General features: G+C 46.6%; 1 protein-coding gene across 2 annotated transcripts in view; it reads right to left on the reverse strand.

Moving 5' to 3' along the window:
- The window catches only part of ACADS (acyl-CoA dehydrogenase short chain), a 45581-nt gene that overhangs the window by 7386 nt on the left and 20754 nt on the right, over positions 1-17441 (reverse strand). Inside the window, exons 6-10 of one of the 2 annotated variants that reach the window (XM_069757973.1) lie at positions 4321-4491; positions 2816-2953; positions 2640-2735; positions 2505-2561; positions 1688-1756 (exon numbers count right to left, since the gene is read on the reverse strand). In XM_069757973.1, coding sequence (XP_069614074.1) covers positions 1703-1756; positions 2505-2561; positions 2640-2735; positions 2816-2953; positions 4321-4491 — 516 coding nt within the window. In that variant the 3' untranslated portion in view covers positions 1688-1702. Of the gene's footprint in view, positions 1-1687; positions 1757-2504; positions 2562-2639; positions 2736-2815; positions 2954-4320; positions 4492-17441 lie in introns of those variants that run through there. The other variant, XM_069757965.1, reaches the window with a different exon arrangement.

Consider the following 17441-nt stretch of genomic DNA (forward strand, 5'->3'; position numbering starts at 1 on the left):
TAGGTAGCAGCTATGCTGGGTATTGCAGCGCTGTTCCATTGACACATATGCGACAATGATGCAATACCCATCACAGCCTCCAAACACAGATAATGCAATGTAAATATTAAATAGGCTGCAGGACTTGCATTAATATGCCATGAATATATTGAGATGCCAGCATTCCTATATAAACTGACTGCCAGCCTTCTTCGCTCATATAAAAGTATATGTATCATTGCTTCTGGTGGATGTGTGGGACTGATTGATTCTTTACATGTGCAGGGTGGAGAGTTGAGTAATCTATATCTACTATATAATTGTCTAAGGGTCACTTCCGTCTTTCTGTCATTCTGTCTGTCACGGATATTCATTGGTCGCGGCCTCTGTCTGTCAAGGAAATCCAAGTCGCTGATTGGTCGCGGCAAAACAGCCACGACCAATCAGCGACGGGCACAGTACGGAAGAAAATGGCCGCTCCTAACTCCCCGCAGTCACTGCCCAGCGCCCGCATACTCCCCTCCAGTCACCGCCAACAGAGGGCTAATGCCGGGGGTAATGGACTGGGTTATGCCGCGGGTAACGCACTCCTTAACCGCTGCTATTAACCCTGTGTGTCCTCAACTTTTTACTATTGATGCTGCCTATGCGGCATCAATAGTAAAAAAATGTAATGTTAAAAATAATTAAAAAACAAAAAACCTGCTATACTCACCCTCCGTTGTCCGCAGAGCCGGCCGCCATCTTCCGTTCCTGGCGATGCATTGCGAAATTACCCAGAAGATTTAGCAGCCTCGCAAGACCGCTAAGTCATCTGGGTAATTTTGCAATGCATCCTGGGAATGGAAGATGGAGGCAGCCGCGCGCTACAAGGGGCCCTCAGATCCAAAGGTGAGTAAGTTAGAACTACAAGGGGCCCTCAGATCCGAAGGCGAGTATGTTAGAACTACAAGGGGCCCTCGGATCGGAAGGTGAGTATGTTTATTTTTTAACCCTGCTGTTGTCTTCTGTCTGGGGAGACCGATTGTGAACTTTGGTAATTTTTGGGGTGTTCAAGATGCGGTTCTGAAACTTGTGGTTGATTGACCACAAATGAGGATGGATCGGTCGGCCACGGGTTTCAGAGCCGCATCTTGAATATTTTAAAGAATATTGAAGTTCAAGGTCGGTCGTTTTTGACCGAAGACAACAGCAGGGTTAACCTGTGACATACGTGGCTGGGCAATATACTTCGTGGCTGGGCAATATACTATGTAGCTGGGCAATATACTACGTAGCTGGGCAATATACTATGTGGCTGGGCAATATACTACGTGGGCTGTGCAATATACTACGTGGACATGCATATTCTAGAATACCTGATGCATTGGTCCACGTCCATCTGTTTGTCTGTCTGTAACAGAAATCCAGCGTCGCTGATTTGTCGCAGCCGGCTGGGTGCGACCAATCAGCGACAGGCACAGTCTGGTCGCGAATTGGCCCCTCCCTACTCCCCTCCAGTCAGTGCCCCCTCCATACTCCCCTCCAGTCAGTGCCCACATAGCGTTTTAGCAGTCCGTTAGACTGCGTACCACCGTGGCATAACGCGGTGTAACACAGTCCGTTAACGCTGCCATTAACCCTGTGTGACCAATTTTTTACTATTAATGCTGCCTATGCAGCATCAATAGAAAAAACATATAATGTTAAAAGTAATAATAATTTTAAAAAAATCATTATATTTTCACCTTACGGAGTCCGCAGCAGCTGTTCCCGCTCCTCGCGATGCTCCGGTCCTCTGTTAAAAAAAGAATTAAAATAAAAAGTAGGTATATACTCACCTTCCGGCGGCCCCCGGATCGAGCCTAGGCCTTTAGCGATGCTCCTGCGACGCTCCGGTCCCAAAAATGTATTGCGGCAATGACCCCAGCTGACGTAGCAGTCTCGAGAGACCACTACATCATCACGGGTTATTGCCGCAAGGCATTACTGGGAACTGAGCGTCGCAAGGAGCATCGCTAAAGGCCTGGGCTGGATCCGGGGGCTGCCGGAAGGTGAGTAGATCCCTATTTTTTATTTTAATTCTTTTTTAACAGTGATATGGTGCCCAAATTGCTATATACTGCGTGGGCTGCGCTATATACTGCGTGGGCTGCGCCTGCCGGGCGCGACCAATCAGCGACAGACACAGTCCGGCCGCGAATTGGCACAGGATTTGAACTACGCTTCTGTAATTGGACGCGCCCGGCCGGCCAAATCCTGTGTATTCATTGCATTATTCTGAAATCTTCATAAATAAACTACATACATATTCTAGAATATCCGATGCGTTAGAATCAGGCCACCATCTAGTCACTTAATAAATGATCTTATGATGTTAGCTGAAAACCCATTTTTTATATCGGAATATATCCAGCCAATAAATACCTTTTGTAATTTGCACACTACTATCTGCTTCCATTGAGAAAGAATATCTTGGGCACTCTCTATACTCAAGATCTTGTATGTTATGGGCAGGTGAATCACAGCAAAACATTTACACATACCTGGTGTGAAATATTGGTAGCAGCCTCAGATGCTGCTAGTTTCGCCATTGCAGCTTCCTAGTAAAAGAAAATATGTTACAACAAGGCAGGATATGCTAGTGTGCTGTACAAACTTCCAGATGGAGGCAATCTAACCTTAGTAAAAGGCTTCTTGTTATCCTTCAGCATTGAAGCTCTCCAGGTCAGAAGCCTTGCACTTTCTAGGGCTAGAGCCATGTCCGCCAGCTTAAACTGTGAGGTGGAGATAAACAGATGAAAAAAAATGGACAGCAATAAAGCTCACACATCAAGTAGCTATTTAAATTCTGTACCTGAATAGCTTGCAACTTGGTAATTGGTGATCCAAACGCAAACCTTTTCTCTGCATAGTCTACTGCACAGTCCAGAGCGGCCTGAGCGATGCCAAGAGCCTGTGATGCAATGCCAATCCTGCCGGCATCTAAAGTTTGCTGAAAGAAAAAACATAGGTTTAACCCCTTCATGACCTTGGGATTTTTCGTTTTTCCGTGTTCGTTTTTCACTCCCTCCTTCCCAGAGCCATAACTTTTTTATTTTTCCGTCAATTTGGCCATGTGAGGGCTTATTTTTTGCGGGACGAGTTGTATTTTTGAACGACATCATTGGTTTTCGCATGTCATGTACTAGAAAACGGGAAAAAAATTCCAAGTGCAGTGAAATTGCAAAAAAAAGTGCAATCCCACACTTGTTTTTTGTTTGGCTTTTTTGCTAGGTTCACTAAATGCTAAAACTGACCTGCCATTATGATTCTCCAGGTCAGTACGAGTTCATAGACACCTAACATGTCTAGGTTATTTTTTACCTAAGTGGTGAAAAAAAATTCTAAACTTTGCTAAAAAAAAAAAAAAAAAAAAAGAAAAAAAAAAAATTTGCGCCATTTTCTGATACTTGTAGCGTCTCCATTTTTCATGATCTGGGGTCGGTCGAGGGCTTATTTTTTGCGTGCCGAGATGACGTTTTTAATTATAGCATTTTGGTGCAGATATGTTCTTTTGATCGCCCGTTATTGCATTTTAATGCAATGTCGCGGCGACCAAAAAAACCGTAATTCTGGCGTTTCGCATTTTTTTCTCGCTACGCCGTTTAGCGATCAGGTTAATGCTTTTTTTTAATTGATAGATCGGGCAATTCTGAGCGCGGCGATACCAAATATGTGTAGATTTGATTTTTTTTTTTTATTCATTTATTTTGATTGGGGCGAAAGGGGGGTGATTTAAACTTTTATATTTTTTTTTATTTTTTTCACATTTTTTTTTTACTTTTTCCATGCTTCAATAGCCTCCATGGGAGGCTAGAAGCTGGCATAGCACGATCGGCTCTGCTACATAGCAGCGATCAGCTGATCGCTGCTATGTAGCTGAAAATCAGGTGTGCTGTGAGCGCCGACCACAGGGTGGCGCTCACAGCTGCCGGGGATCAGTAACCATAGACGTCTCAAGGACCTCTATGGTTACTATTCTGAAGCATCGCCGACCTCTGATCATGTGACGGGGGTCGGCGATGCGATCATTTCCGGCTGCCCGGCCGGAAGTGGTAGTTAAATGCCGCTGTCTGCGTTTGACAGCGGCATTTAACTAGTTAATAGGTGCGGGCAGATCGCGATTCTGCCCGCGCCTATTACGGGCACATGTCAGCTGTTCAAAACAGCTGACATGTCCCGGCTTTGATGCGGGCTCACCGCGGAGCCCTGCATCAAAGCAGGGGATCTGACCTCGGACATACTATCCCGTCCGAGGTCAGAAAGGGGTTAAACAAATATAAAAAAACTTAACAAGCGAATACACAGAATCCTTTTTACCATGGCAATTTTGAAGCCCATTCCAGTGTGTCCTAGGAGATTCTCACGTGGTATGCGGCAGTCTTCAAAGATCAAATTGGCAGTGGAAGATGCTCGGATTCCCAACTTATCCTCTTTCTTGCCAAGAGAAAGGCCCGGAGTTGGCATTTCGACCAAAAAAGCACTAATACCCTGTAAAAGTACAAATTATGTCTAAGACTAAATGTATAAGTAAATGCCCAAAGTATAACCAGTTTATCTAGTGCTACTGCATTTACTGTACACAAAAAAACCCGTAAAGAAATGAACTGGGATAAAGACTGGCGTGCATGCAGCATGGAAGTGCACGTTCATACTGGTCACAAAACAGAAAAAAAAAAGAAAGAAACATAATAAGCAAATACCCTGTAGTAAATAAACCACAATAGTGTATGAAAATAATATAGGGTTTTTGGTTAACATAATTTTGATTAAAAAAATGCAAAAGCCATCCCACCACTTCACGGTGACCCTAATTGGGACAGTCCTAACTCCATTATTAAAAACCTTACTGTTTGTCAAGTAACATACATGTGGGTAAGGCTTGAGAAGGACTGGACCCAGCCTAGTAGACACACAGCCAAGGGGGACCACATCAATATAATGTCCAGCTCAAAGAAAAGGCAGGCCACACATTTACCGTATATGCACAGAGTGCAAGCAAACTTAAAAAAAAAACTAAAGAAAGGAACTGGGATTTAAACTGCCGTGCATGCAGCATGTAAGCACACGTTCACACTGGCCACTCATTTTCATGCACTATTGCTGTTTATTTACTTATGTTTGTCTGTTTTGTTTTTTATTTTATTTACTGTACACAGTATTCTGCTAGGTAAACCCACTCATATTAATGGGAATAATTCTCTGGGAATAGGAAACAAATTAATAAAAGGAAAGGTCATTATGCATAGATTCCTAAATACCGTATATACTCAAGTATAAGCCGAGATTTTCAGCCCATTTTTGGGGGCTGAAAGTCACCCTCTCGGCTCATACTCGAATCATACCCGGGGGTCGGCAGGGGAGGGGGAGCGGGGGCTATCTAATTATACTTACCTACTGCTGGCGCGGTCCCTGCACGTCCCTGCTTCTTCCAGCGCTGCAGATTCTTCCTGTGCTGAGCGGTCACATGGTACCGCTCATTACAGTAATGAATATGCGGCTCCACCTCCCATAGAGGTGGAGCCGCATATTCATTACTGTAATGAGCGGTACCATGTGACCGCTCAATACAGGAAGAAAATGCAGCGCTGGAAGAAGGGACTGCACAGTGCCAGCAGTAGTTGAGTATACGGGAAGGGGAGCGCAGCTCTGCGCGATATTTACCGCTCCCCGTTCCGGTGCGGCTCTGTCTTCATTGTCCTCTGGCTGTGATGCTCAGGTCAGAGGGCGCGGTGACGTAGTCAGTGCGTGCCCTCTGCTGAACGTCAGTGCTGAAGACGGAGCCGCACGAGGAGCAGGTAAATATTGAAAGTGCCGGGGGTCCTGAGCGAAGAGAGGTGAGTATGTGATTTTTTTTTATCGCAGCAAAAGCATATGGGGCAAGTGACTGTACGGAGGGCAGCACGGTGGCGCAGTGGTTAGCACTGCAGCCTTGCAGCGCTGGAGTCCTGGGTTCTAATCCCACCCTGGACAACATCTGCAAAGAGTTTGTATGTTCTCTCCGTGTTTGCGTGGGTTTCCTCCGGGTACTCCGGTTTCCTCCCACACTCCAAAGACATAGTGATAGGGAATTTAGATTGTGAGCCCCAACAGGGACAGCGCTATATAAAAATAAAGATTATTATTATCTTATGGGGCCATAACACATGTGCAGCACTATAAGGGGCAAGTCACTGTATGGAGCATCTTATGGGGCCATAACGCTTGTGCAGCACTATAATGGGGCAAGTGACTGTACGGAGCATCTTATGGGGCCATAACACTTGTGCAGCATTATATGGGGCAAGTGACTGTATGGAGACTCTTATGGGGCCATAACGCTTGTGCAGCACTATAATGGGGCAAGTGACTGTATGGAGCATCTTATGGGGCCATAACGCTTGTGCAGCACTATAATGGGGCAAGTGACTGTACGGAGCATCTTATGGGGCCATAACACTTGTGCAGCATTATATGGGGCAAGTGACTGTATGGAGACTCTTATGGGGCCATAACGCTTGTGCAGCACTATAATGGGGCAAGTGACTGTACGGAGCATCTTATGGGGCCATAACACTTGTGCAGCATTATATGGGGCAAGTGACTGTATGGAGACTCTTATGGGGCCATAACGTTTGTGCAGCACTATATAGGGCAAATATCTCTATGGAGCATCTTATGCTTATTACCCTTTATGCAGGATTATATGGGGCATATTTTAATATGGAGCATCTAATGGGGCCCATCAAACTTTATGGAGCATTATATGGGGCTCCTGATTCAATATGGATATTCAAAAACACTTAACCTACTGATGTCTCAATTAATTTTACTTTTATTGGTATCTATGTTTACGTTTGACATTTACTGGTAGCTGCTGCATTTTCCACCCTAGGCTTATACTCGAGTCATTAAGTTTTCCCAGTTTTTTGTTGCAAAATTAAGGGGGGGTCGGCTTTTACTCGGGTCGGCTTATACTCGAGTATATACGGTACCTTTAATCAGCAGAACTCATTTGTTTTATTTATACAGGTAATCAATATAGCATAGAAAAATGACCACTGTATTGTTATAATAACAGAAACCTGTCCAGAATTTAAATAGGATAGGTGCCTATGAGCACTTGCAGTGGAAAGTTTGGGACTCCAAGTTGATATTCTGTTCTTCTAACACTTAATACATCAGGAGTGCAGACGATAAAAGGAGGCTACACACTGGTATCCACCTGGCTGCAGTGACCAGCAGATCCAAGCAATGGAGCCTCTACTGCACATGCTCACAAACATCACTTCTATTAACAGTCTAGGAAAGGTTTTTAGCAGTGTCGCAAGACAGCTGTAATTTACTGCATCACAGCGATTACTCTTCTAGATGAATAAAGAATTACTTGCTTGGAATTTACTTATATGTCATTTCCTTTATGCATTTTTCCTATCCCTAGCACAACCATTACCAGTCAAAAGTTTGTACACATGTTTATTCAAAGGTTTCCTTGTTCTTATTGGAATCTGTACATTGTAGGTTCAGACTAAAGGTAGCAAAAAGGAGATTTTTGTGTTCTCACCATAAAATCTCTTTCTCTTAGCCTCTAATTGGGGGACACAGGACCATGGGTGTTATGCTGCTGTCCACTAGGAGGCGACACTATGCATAATCTGAAAAAGATTAACTGTGGCTCCTCCTCTGCAGTATACACCCCTGGACGGCGTCAGCCTTCTCCAGTTTTGTGCAAAAGCAGTAGGAGGAATGTAACATGAATAACATAGGCATGCCTATAAGAAGGCCACTATGTACGAGCTCAAAGAACAATATGAGAACTCAACAGGGTGGGAGCTGTGTCCCCCAATTAGAGGCTAAGAGAAAGAGATTTTACGGTGAGTACACAAAAATCTCCTTTACTCTGTCGCCTCATTGGGGGGACACAGGACCATGGGACGTCCCAAAGCAGTCCCTGGGTGGGAAGCAATGGACGAATATTGTGCAGACAGGCCGCTACACTTGGGGCACCGCCGCCTGCAGAACACATCTACCCAGGCTCGCGTCCGCTGAGGACTGGGTATGAACCCTGTAGTGTTTAGTAAACGTGTATAGGCTAGTCCAAGTGGCCGCCTTACACACTTGTTGTGCCGAAGCCTGGTGCCGAATGGCCCAGGAGGCCCCTACCGCCCGTGTAGAGTGTGCCGTAATACCGGCTGGAAGAGGAGAATTCTTAAGGCGGTAGGCGTCTTGTATGGTGGATCTGATCCACCTGGCAAGGGTAACCTTGGAAGCTGGCAGACCCTTGCGGCCGCCTTCCAGAAGAAGGAAGGGAATCAGACCTCCGGAAGAACGTAGTCCTAGACACATATATACGCAATGCCCTGACAAGGTCAAGCGTATGCAGAGCCTTCTCCACTCTATGAACCGACCGAAGAAAAGAGTGGCATTGAATTTTCCTCATTAAGGTGGAAGTGGGACACAACCTTCGGAAGGAAGGATGGGACCGTACAGAAAAAACTACCTTGTCCAGGTGAAAAACCAGGAAAGGCAGTCTGCAGGAGAGTGCTGTCAGTTCAGACACCCTGCGTAGCGAGGTGATTGCCACCAGGAAAAAAGTCGTAGTTACTCACCGATAACGGTGTTTCTCGGAGCCCATGACAGCACTACGGAGAGAGGGGATCCGCCCTTCAGGGACAGGAAACCTACAGATAAAAGGGCGGTACCTCTCCCTCGCATCAGTTGGTTTACAGAGCATCGGAGGACCTCCAGGTTAGTTTACAACAGAGAAAAAATCATATTACAACATTTCTTAAAAGAGGAACCCCGTGCCTATACTCATACTATATACACTATATAAATTATATGTAATTAAAGGTGCTCACCGCACACGTGATGGGAGGGAATAAGCGAGTGCTGTCATGGGCTCCGAGAAACACCGTTATCGGTGAGTAACTACGACTTTCTCGGTCTCCCATGACAGCACTACGGAGAGAATTGCAGAGACTAAGCTTAGGGAGGGACCACCGCCTCGAGAACCCTTCGTCCGAAGGTTAAGTCAGACACAGAGGCTAGATTTAATCTATAGTGTCTAAAAAAGGTCGATGGTGATGACCAGGTGGCCGCTTTACAGATTTGCTCTATTGATACCTCTGACCTCTCAGCCCATGAGGTAGCTACTGCTCTTGTGGAATGTGCTCTTATACCATCTGGGATCTCATTCCCCGAGGATGAATATGCCAAGACTATCGCCTCCTTTATCCACCTCGCCAAAGTACCCTTGGATGCCCGAAATCCTTTTCTGGGACCCTGGAAACAGACAAACAGAGAGCCTTCCTTCCTATACTCTCTGGTGGAATCTAAATATTGGATTAGGCACCTTCTGACGTCTAGATTATGGAAGTTCTGCTCTTTCTCATTTTTTGGGTTTGGACAAAAGGAGGGCAGGGAGACTTCTTGTGACCTATGGAATTTTGATGCCACTTTTGGCAAATAGGCCGGGTCAGGTCTAAGAGTGACTCTATCATCTAATATTTTAGTGAAGGGTGGATTAGAGGATAAGGCTTGAATGTCACTTATTCTGCGTGCGGATGTTAACGCTACCAAGAGAATGGTTTTAAGTGATAGAGTTTTAATGGGAATCGACTCTATGGGTTCGAATGGAGGACCCGTTAACGCCGAGAGGACTAAATTTAAGTCCCATGAGGGCACTTTCTGAGCGACCAATGGCTTTGATCTTGTCACCGCCTTAACAAATCTAATTATCCATGGGTTGGCCGCAATATTATGATTATAGAGTGCTCCTAGAGCTGCTATTTGTACTTTAAGAGTACTAACCGACAACCCCTGTTCCAGACCTTTTTGTAGTAACTCCAGTATTTTAGGAATTGAGGGCCCATCTTGGACTTTTACTTTGGAGACGGACAGAAATTTTTTCCAAGTTTTCCCATATATTCTAGTAGTGAGGGGTTTTCTACTTTTTAACAACGTGGTGACTAAGTTATCTGAGAAACCCCTTTCTTTTAATAGTCCCCGTTCAAAAACCAGGCTGTCAAATGTAAGTTCGATTCCTGTGGGTGGAAGATCGGCCCTTGATGTAGAAGGTCTGGTATATTCGGCAGAACCCATGGGTCCGAGACCGAAAGCATCCTCAGCCAGGAGAACCACGTCCTTTTTGGCCAGAACGGGGCTATGAGGATCATTTTCGCTTTGTCCTCTCTGACTTTCCGAATGACTGCCGGGATCAGAATAGTTGGAGGAAAAGCATAAGTTAATTTTTGAGTCCACGGAATCATAAAGGCATCTAGAGCCTGTGGATTCCCTACCGGGTTCAGTGAGCAGAATTTGTTCACCTTTTTGTTTTTGTAATTGGCGAATAGATCTATTGTCGGTGCTCCCCACATTTTTGTGATCTGATCGTAGATGGATTGGTTTAGGGACCACTCGCCTTGTTTTAACAGCGATCGACTCAGGTAATCTGCTCTCTCGTTGTTTGAACCCTGAATGTGTAGCGCAGAGAGGGATAGTAGATTTTCTTCTGCAAGGTTGAAAATTTTGGCTGAAGAACTCATGAGTGCCTGAGACCTTGTTCCTCCCTGGTGGTTTATATACGCTACAGTCGCTTTGTTGTCCGAAAGGATTCGGACATGATGTCCCTGAATATAGGTCAGAAAAGAAAGAAGAGCCTGAAGCACTGCCCAAAGTTCTTTTTGGTTTGAGGATGCTGATATTTCCTGAACTGACCAGGTTCCCTGAGCCACTCTGTCCCCCATGTGAGCCCCCCACCCTGTGGGACTCGCATCGGTTGTTATCACCCGGGATATTTGTGTCACCCAAGGAACTCCCTTCGATAAGTTTTGGCTTTCTGCCCACCAACGAAGAGAATGAATAACTGAGGAATTCAGGGTGATTCGACTTTCCAATTTGTCTTTTAGTATTGACTGCCATTCAAGTACGTGCCACTGAAGTTCTCTTGTGTGGAACTGTGCGAAGGGTATCGCTGGTAGGCATGAGGACAGAGAGCCTAGTAGTGACATTGCTCTCCTTAGAGTCATGGAAGGATGGTGAAAGGTTCGCTCTATCATGGCTAATATGTTGTCTTTTTTGGGGTTTGGAAGTCGGCATTCTTGGACTCGGGAGTCTAATGTCAGACCTAGGAACTCCTGTACTTGACAGGGTTCCAACTTTGATTTTTTTAAGTTTATGAGCCACCCCAAGTCCGTCAAGATAGTCATTACCCGGTCCCTCTGCTCTTTGCAACTTTGGGCCGAGTTGCTTACGATGAGAAAGTCGTCTAGGTAGGGACTATTAATATATTTTGTTCCCTTATGTGGGCCATCATTTCCGCTATTACCTTCGTGAATATTCGAGGAGCTATAGAGATTCCGAACGGAAGAGCTCTGTACTGAAAAAATCTTAATTGTCCTTTTATGGGAACTGCCAATCTCAGGAATTTTTGAGACTGATTGTGGATGGGCACATGATAATATGCATCGGTTAGGTCTATCACGACCATGTAGCAATTTGGAAACAGGATTTTTATGGTGGACTTTATTGTTTCCATTTTGAATTTGTAATTTTTTACGTATTTGTTCAGGTTTTTTAGATTTATAATGGTCCGAAAAGACCCATCGGGTTTTGGTACTAAAAAAAAAGAGGGGAGAAAAACCCTTCTCCTACTTCCTGAGGAGGGATTTCTTGAATCACAGATTTTTGCAGTAGGGAAATAATTTCTTTCTCTAAAGCTGCTTGTTCTGCCACTGAAGATCTTATTTTCGTTTCTATGTATTTCCGGGGAGGAAAAGAAATAAAATCTATTTTTAGACCGTACTGTATGATGTTTAGAATCCAGGTGTTGTTGGATATTTTCTTCCAGGCGGGAAGGAATGATGTGAGTCTTCCCCCTACCGTAGGCACAATGTCATTTGGAGGGTTTTTTGTCGCGAGAGGTGTTGCCAAAGAGGTAACCTCTATCCCTTCTCCTGCCTTCTTCCCATTTATTCTGCTCCCTGAGGGGTCTGCGGCGGAAAAATCTCCGATTCCGAAAGGACTGTCTGAATGGGGCTGGGCCCAAATTTGGAAACCCCTTCTTTTTGTCTCCTGCTTTTTGGAGGATGTCATCCAGGGTCTCTCCAAACAGAAAATTTCCTTCACACGGAATAGAACATAGCTTTAGCTTTGTCTGGAGATCCCCAGGCCAGCTTTTGAGCCATAAGGTTCTTCTGGCTGCATTGGAGAGAGCAGCGGCCTTAGATGTTAACCGTACGGAGTCTGCCGAGGAGTCCGCCAGGAATGCTGCTGCTGCTCTAATTGCAGGGATAGAATCCAGTAATTTATTCCTGGGTAGCCCGTCTCTAATTTGACTCTCTAATTGATCAATCCACACCATCAGAGATCTGGAGGTGCAGGTAGCCGCAACAGTAGGCCTCAAGCTACCCCCAGCCGATTCCCATGCCCCTTTAAGAAATGTGTCTGCTTTCTTATCTAAAGGGTCTCTGAGGGTACCCATGTCCTCGAACGGGAGCGCAAATTTTTTCGAGGCTTTTGCCACCGCTACATCCAACTTTGGTGCCTTATCCCAGGAAGTGGATGCGTCATCTTCGAAGGGATACTTCCTTTTAAGCGAGGGCACCGAAGAGTTTCTCCTATCTGGTTTTTCCCATTCTTTTTTAATTAGGGATTGGACATTGGGGTTTAGAGGAAAGGTTTTCCGTTTTTTTTGTCCCAAGCCACCAAACATTACGTCTTGGGCTGTTTTGTCAGGTTTAGGCTCCTCCACCCCCATAGTAGCCCTAACGGCTCTCACTAAGGCATCCACTTCCTCGAGTGGAAAACAATGTCGGCCTGAATCTTCCTCGGAGGAGGATAGGGAGGAATCAGAATCGTCCGAATCTGCGTCTACAGATGAGGATCGGACAGAGTGGGATTCTACTGTTTCCTTTACTTTATCTTTTCCTTTATTGGAGGAAGATACAGCATTCTGAACCTCAGATCTAATAATATTTTTTAGCTCGGATGCAAAGTCGGGATTCTCCTCACATAGCACACGCTGGATACATGATTTACAAAGCTTTTTGTCCCAGGCTACTGGTAAAGCTTTGTCACAGATGGGGCAGGAATTGTTTTTCCTTTTCTCCAACTTCTTCTTTCCCGGTTCTGGAGGGGGCCCTGGGTCTGGAATGGAAGGTTCCCGAGGAGGTGAATTAGTCTTCGCAGCAGACCTGCTGCGCTGTGTAGAACGGCTGCTAGACCCACTCCTAGCGCTCTTAGGGTCTATCTTCTTATGGTGCTGCTGCCTGGGCTGCAGCTCCTGTGGATCGCTGTCTTCCATGATTTACAGGGAGATGGTGCGACAACTATGTGTGCACCATCTCCCTATTTGTATTTGGCGCCACCTCCGGCGTTCCCCGCACTTCCGGTCCTGCGTCACGTCCTCCAGGGAGAAGAGAAGCTACCGCGCATGCGCGCGACGATGACCCGGAAGTCCTGCCGCATTTCCGGAGCGGCGGCCATCTTAGTACACCCGGAGCGTGCGCTTATCGGCACAGGAGCTCCGGGTGATCCAGCGCCCCTTCCTCTCATCAGAATCGGCGGCGTTCTCCCTCCGCTCACCCTGAAGAACCCCTCGGTTCCAGCGGTGGCGGCTTCGGGAGCCGGACAAGCCGCGGCAGGAGCCTCCTCGCTGCCGGAACTCGACCGCCCGGTCCATCGGTCTTCATAACAGGTACCACCGGAAAGAGGTTCAGGGACAGGAAACCAACTGATGCGAGGGAGAGGTACCGCCCTTTTATCTGTAGGTTTCCTGTCCCTGAAGGGCGGATCCCCTCTCTCCGTAGTGCAGTCATGGGAGACCGAGAAAAACCACCTTCTGGAATAGAAGGCAGAGCGGGACCTCCTTAAGGGGTTTGAAGGGTGGTTCCTGCAATGCTGTCAGGACCAGGTTGAGGTCCCATGTTTCCAGTGGTCGTCTGTAGGGGGGAACCAATCGGGAAACCCCCTGAAGAAAAGTCCTTACTTGCGGCTTGGTAGCAATGCGCCTTTGAAAAAAGCACTGAGAGGGCTGACACCTGGCTCTTAAGCGAGCCCAGGGACAGCCTGGCCTCCAGACCCGATTGGAGAAAACCAAGTACTTTGGGTAAGGAATAAGGGAGTGGAATCTGGCTACGAGATTCGCACCAGGTAAAGAAAGCTTTCCAGGTACGGTAATAGATCTTGGCAGAGGCTGGCGTCCATGCCCTGATCATGGTTCCAATGACGTCCGTCGAGAGCCCTGACTGGGTTAGAACCTAGGTTTCAAGGGCCACGCCGTCAAATTGAGAGCCCCTGAGTTCTGGTGGTAGAACGGGCCTTGTGATCCAAGATCTGGGCGGACGGGGAGGCGCCAGGTGGCGTCTGCTGTAAGTTGTACGATGTCAGCGTACCATGTACGTCTGGGCCAGACCGGTGCGATTAAGATGGTTGGAACTCCATCTTGCTTGATTTTTCCTCACCACTCTGGATAACAGGGGGAGAGGTGGAAAAAAAGTACAGAAGCTGGAACTGGGTCCAGTCCTGAACCAGAGCATCTGCTCCGAGCGACCACGGATCGTGTGTTCTAGCCATGAAGTTGGAGACCTTGGCATTGAAGTGGGATGCTATTAGGTCCACATCTGGGGTCCCCTAGCTGTCACATCTGGCGAAAAATTTCGGGATGGAGAGACCACTGTCCCGAATCTATTCTTTGTCGTCTGAGGAAGACTGCTTCCCAGTTGTCCACATCCGGAATGTGGACCGCCGAGAGAACCGAGCCTGTGTCCTCCACCTAGTGGAGGATGTGCGACACTTTTCGCATCGCCTGGGTACTGCGGGTCCCCCCTTGGTAATTCACCTATGCCACAGTTGTGGCATTGTGCGATTGTATTCTGATGTGAGAAGCTGCCAGTAAGTGATGGAAGGCCCTCAATGCCAGGAGGATGGCACGAATTTTGTTGATGGGCATGGTCGCTTCCACTGGGGACCACTTGCCCTGTGTTGTAGGTGCACTGCCCCCCAACCCGTCAGGCTTGCGTCGGTGGTCAGAACCTTCCATTGACCTGTGAGAAAGGATTTTTCTTTGCTAGCAAGGTTGGCTTGAACAGGCAGTGCAGGGACCTCCTGGTTGACGATATTAGCTGGAATTCCCTGTCGAGAGGAAACAGGATTCCTGTCCCAGGACTTGAGAATGGCTAGTTGGAGAGGCCTGAGGTGAAACTGGGCCAAATGGGACCGCTTTATTGCTGCCCCCATCTTGCCAGGGACTCTCATAGCAAACCGGAGAGATCGGAGGGGTTTGCAGAGGAGGAAGCGAACTTCTAGGCGGAGAGCCAGTGCCTTGTCCCTGGGAAAAGGCACTAGACCCCTGGAGGTGTTGTCTAGCATTCCCAGGAAGGTCAGAGACTGACTCAGGGTTGGTGATGACCTTTGTAGGTTGACTAACCAGCCCATGCGACTCAGTGTTGTTTGTAATTGAGACGCTGAGCTCGCAGTCATTGAAGGCAGGAGCCTTGATGAGTAGATCGTCCGGGTATGGAACGAGTACTATGCCTCTGGAGTGCAGGACGTCCATGGTGGCTGCCTCGTCTGGGTATGGAACGACTACTATGCCTGTGGAGTCAGAAACAAAACCTCAGATGCAGATACCATTTCCATAAAGAACAGTCCTGTATGGATCACCCAGGACTAATTGGGATAATACCCTGAGATACTTCCTAATATATTTTAAGACCAAAGAACATGAAGTATAGCAACTCATAAATACGTTTAAAAATATATATTTATTAATGCAATAAAGCAAATCCTATAAATTACAAAACATAACTCCAAATAAATAACCACAAAATATATCATACAGAGTCAATTGAGTATTGAGAATGGGTGCACTAAAACCAGTGTTGCATCATGTATACAGAAAAAGGGGTATAAATTGTCGTAATTCGATCCAATGGATGCCTATCGGGAAAAATGACATGCCAGTGCTTACTACGTCCCTAAGCAACCATAAAGATCAAAACTTATATCACTAAGTGAAAGGGATACACCCCATGGTCCAGTGACCCCAAAATAGTATTAATATAAGGGAACTAGTCCCATTCTGTAATCTTACCCTTTTCTTTCTCCATGAATGTCAACACGCGCCCAATTACGACAATTTATACCCCTTTTTCTGTATACATGATGCAACACTGGTTTTAGTGCACCCATTCTCAATACTCAATTGACTCTGTATGATATATTTTTGGTTATTTATTTGGAGTTATGTTTTGTAATTTATAGGATTTGCTTTATTGCATTAATAAATATATATTTTTAAACGTATTTATGAGTTGCTATACTTCATGTTCTTTGGTCTTTATTTGCCTGTGGAGTGCAGGACGTCCATGGTGGCTGCCATGACCTTGGTAAACACTCTGGGAGCCGTGGCGAGTCCGAACGGGAAAGCCACGAACTGGTAGTGGTCCCGGTCGATTGCGAACCTGAGAAACCTCTGATGGGCCGGTGCAATCGGTATATTCAGGTATGCGTCTTGTATGTCTATGGAGGCGAGATATTCTCCCTTCTCCATAGACGCAATGATGGACCGAAGAGACTCCGTGCGAAAGTGACGGACCCGTACATATTTGTTGAGATGTTTTAGGTCCAGTATGGGCCGCACACTGCCTCCTTTCTTGGGTACTACGAATAGATTGGAGTAGAACCCTCGGAAGCGCTCGGCTGTGGGGACCAGTACTATGACTCCTGCTTGAAGAAGCGAGGAAACCGCTTGGTGGAAGGCACGAGCCTTGGCTGACGGTTTCGGGGGGGAGGAGGGAGAGGGATGTTTGGCGAGAGGAAGAATCGGTTCGTGGTTGGAAGTTGTACACTATCTTGTATCCGGAAGACACTAGTTCCCCGATCCACCTGTTTTCAGTAGTAGGCATACAGACTTGCTGAAAGGAGCAAAGTCGCCTACGGGTGGGATGTCTGCCAGGGTGCCTGAGTCATGAGGAGGAAAAAAAAGTCTGAGGTTTTCCTCCTTTGGTCTTTGACTGGCCTGCTTTTAACTGCCAGGTCTTGTCCGACCTTTGCGTCGACCGTGAGTTGTCCCTGTGTGGGGAACGGTTGCGTGCTGGACGCAAGACGGACCAGCCCGAGGAATTCCGAAAGAATCGGAATCGGGTTTGTTACATTTTTTGTCAGTGCGTATAGGTTTCAGTTGAGGGAGAGAAATACTCCTACCCCCGGTGGCGTTGGATATCATTGTGTCCAACCTTTCACCAAAAAAGGTCACCCACTGAGATACGGGAAGTGTGTGAGGGACTTTGAGGCTGCGTCCACTTTCCATTCCGCATCCAGAGGATACGCCAAGTCGTGATGGCGTTTGATGCTATCCTCGTTACGCCCCTTGCTGAATCCAGAGCTGCATGAAGCATGTAATCTGCTACAACTGCTATTTAAACCGCTTGGTCCGACAGGTCAGGGGCAGATGCTTG

Source organism: Ranitomeya imitator, chromosome 1 (genome assembly GCF_032444005.1).
Source record: "Ranitomeya imitator isolate aRanImi1 chromosome 1, aRanImi1.pri, whole genome shotgun sequence".
Lineage (NCBI taxonomy): Eukaryota > Metazoa > Chordata > Amphibia > Anura > Dendrobatidae > Ranitomeya > Ranitomeya imitator.